General features: G+C 32.4%; 1 protein-coding gene across 1 annotated transcript in view; it reads right to left on the reverse strand.

Annotated features, from left to right (window-relative positions):
• LOC106460514 (XK-related protein 4-like) overlaps positions 1-1795 on the reverse strand; it is a 21931-nt gene extending 20136 nt beyond the window's left edge. Inside the window, exon 1 of the mRNA XM_013920228.2 lies at positions 1787-1795. Within this exon, the coding sequence (XP_013775682.2) occupies positions 1787-1795 (9 nt within the window). The remainder of the gene's footprint in view (positions 1-1786) is intronic.
• Between the last annotated feature and the right edge of the window lie 517 nt (positions 1796-2312).

Genomic DNA, 2312 nt, shown 5'->3' on the forward strand with positions numbered 1-2312 from the left:
ATACAAGTAGTCGAGAAACCAACAGCTATAAACTCCTTCAGTTTGTAACATACAAGTAGTCCAGAAAACAACTATAAACTCCTTCAGTTTGTTAATACACAAGTAGTCTAGAAACCAACAACTATAAACTACTTCAGTTTGTTAACATACAAGTAGTCCAGAAACCAACAGCTATAAACTCCTTCAGTTTGTAACATACAAGTAGTCCAGAAAACAACTATAAACTCCTTCAGTTTGTTAATACACAAGTAGTCTAGAAACCAACAACTATAAACCACTTCAGTTTGTTAACATACAAGTAGTCCAGAAACCAACAGCTATAAACTCCTTCAGTTTGTTAATACACAATTTGTCTAGAAACCAACAACTATAAACCACTTCAGTTTGTTAACATACAAGTAGTCCAGAAACCAACAGCTATAAACTCCTTCAGTTTATTAACATACAAGTAGTCTAGAAACCAACAACTATAAACTCCTTCAGTTTGTAACACACAAGTAGTCTAGAAACCAACAACTATAAACTCCTCCAGTTTGTAACATACAAGTAGTCTGGAAACCAACAGCTATAAACCACTTCAGTTTGTTAACATACAAGTAGTCCAGAAACGAACAACTATAAACCACTTCAGTTTGTTAACATACAAGTAGTCCAGAAACCAACAGCTATAAACTCCTTCAGTTTGTAACACACAAGTAGTCTAGAAACCAACAACTATAAACTCCTCCAGTTTGTAACATACAAGTAGTCTGGAAACCAACAGCTATAAACCACTTCAGTTTGTTAACATACAAGTAGTCCAGAAACGAACAACTATAAACCACTTCAGTTTGTTAATACACAAGTAGTCTAGAAACCAACAACTATAAACCACTTTAGTTTGTTAACATACATTAATTTCTTGACGACCTAATAAATATGTCAGTTTGAAAGAGAACATAGTTATGCATCAAGATTGTCAACATTTCAAAATGAGAGGCTGAAATGTTTATAGGTGATAGTGAAATCGTTTTATTTGTATCTTTCAGACATGATCTTATTCTACAAGAGGTAACATAAAATAAGGGATTTACTTGAAGTGCTATTAAATAGTCTCACTCAAAAAAAAAAAAAAAGATGAAGACTTCGAAACAGTTTTACTACGTAATTTCTTTCCAGGCACATTGCGCTACTATATTAAGAGTAAAAACAACACAAAAACCACGTTTTTTGGCACAATGAAAGGTAAAAATATTTATTATTAGTTACAGTCGACTACACAGTTACTATCATAAGTGCTAGTGTTAACTTATCATATATTCAACTGCGGTTTTACTATTAGAAACCAGAAAACAAACTTGTTTCGTCGTGAGTTCCTTTGGATGAAGAATTCGAAACAGTTTTACTTCTCTCAATTGACCAACAACCCATTCTTGTTAGCGGAATGCATGAAACCATTTGCTTGTTCATTTCTAGTTAGTAATCAATGCCAAAATGAATTTTAATTTTAATAATTTGCGTAAACTAGCAGGCTAATATGTTTTAATTAAATACTCGGTACTTCTATACACTGACAAAGTGAAGTGGCCATTGACATGTAACAAACTGGTAAAATAGCCTGATGAATTGTCAGTTGTTTCCGTAAAATGTTAAAATGCGCTAATGAAATCTTGGGTGTTTCTATGAACACGAATTCAAGAAACAGTATTGGAATTACTGATAATTGCTACATTATATAACATGTTTAGGTTTGTAATATTCTAAATTAAAATTCATACCGGTGAAAAACAAAAAGAAAGCTATTTACATTCACCATTTTGGGAAGCTGGCTGTTATGCAATGTTTGGTACATGTCTTAACGTTTCTATTATCATATCGATATTTACCGATAGTTGGCTGGCTCTAATGATTTATTTACTTTGTCTGTGGTTCAAATCGATGTTCCTATAATCCTCTACGTATATAACCAACAAATATTTAACGTGAGTTAATGATTAATAGTGGTGACGGAAGTGGTAACAGAGCATGAAGACAAGATATAAGTATGAAATATACTTTGATTTCTCATTGACAGTGTGACTTTGATTGTGAGAATTCAAATATCGAATTATGCGGAGCAAAAATTTTATAGTGAACATTTCTATCTATCCTTGTGTTTTAATTTAAGATCTTGGTCATTTAAAAACCCACCCAAAATTACAGTTGTTTCGTCAGAAAATTACCATAAAAACCCGATAACACTGCCGTATGTAAAAAATTCAGTTGTTTCGTCAGAAAATTACCATAAAAACCCGATAACACTGCCGTATGTAAAAAATTCAGTTGTTTCGTCA

This window comes from Limulus polyphemus, unplaced genomic scaffold, assembly GCF_000517525.1.
Source record: "Limulus polyphemus unplaced genomic scaffold, Limulus_polyphemus-2.1.2 Scaffold784, whole genome shotgun sequence".
NCBI classification, from domain to species: Eukaryota; Metazoa; Arthropoda; class Merostomata; order Xiphosura; family Limulidae; genus Limulus; species Limulus polyphemus.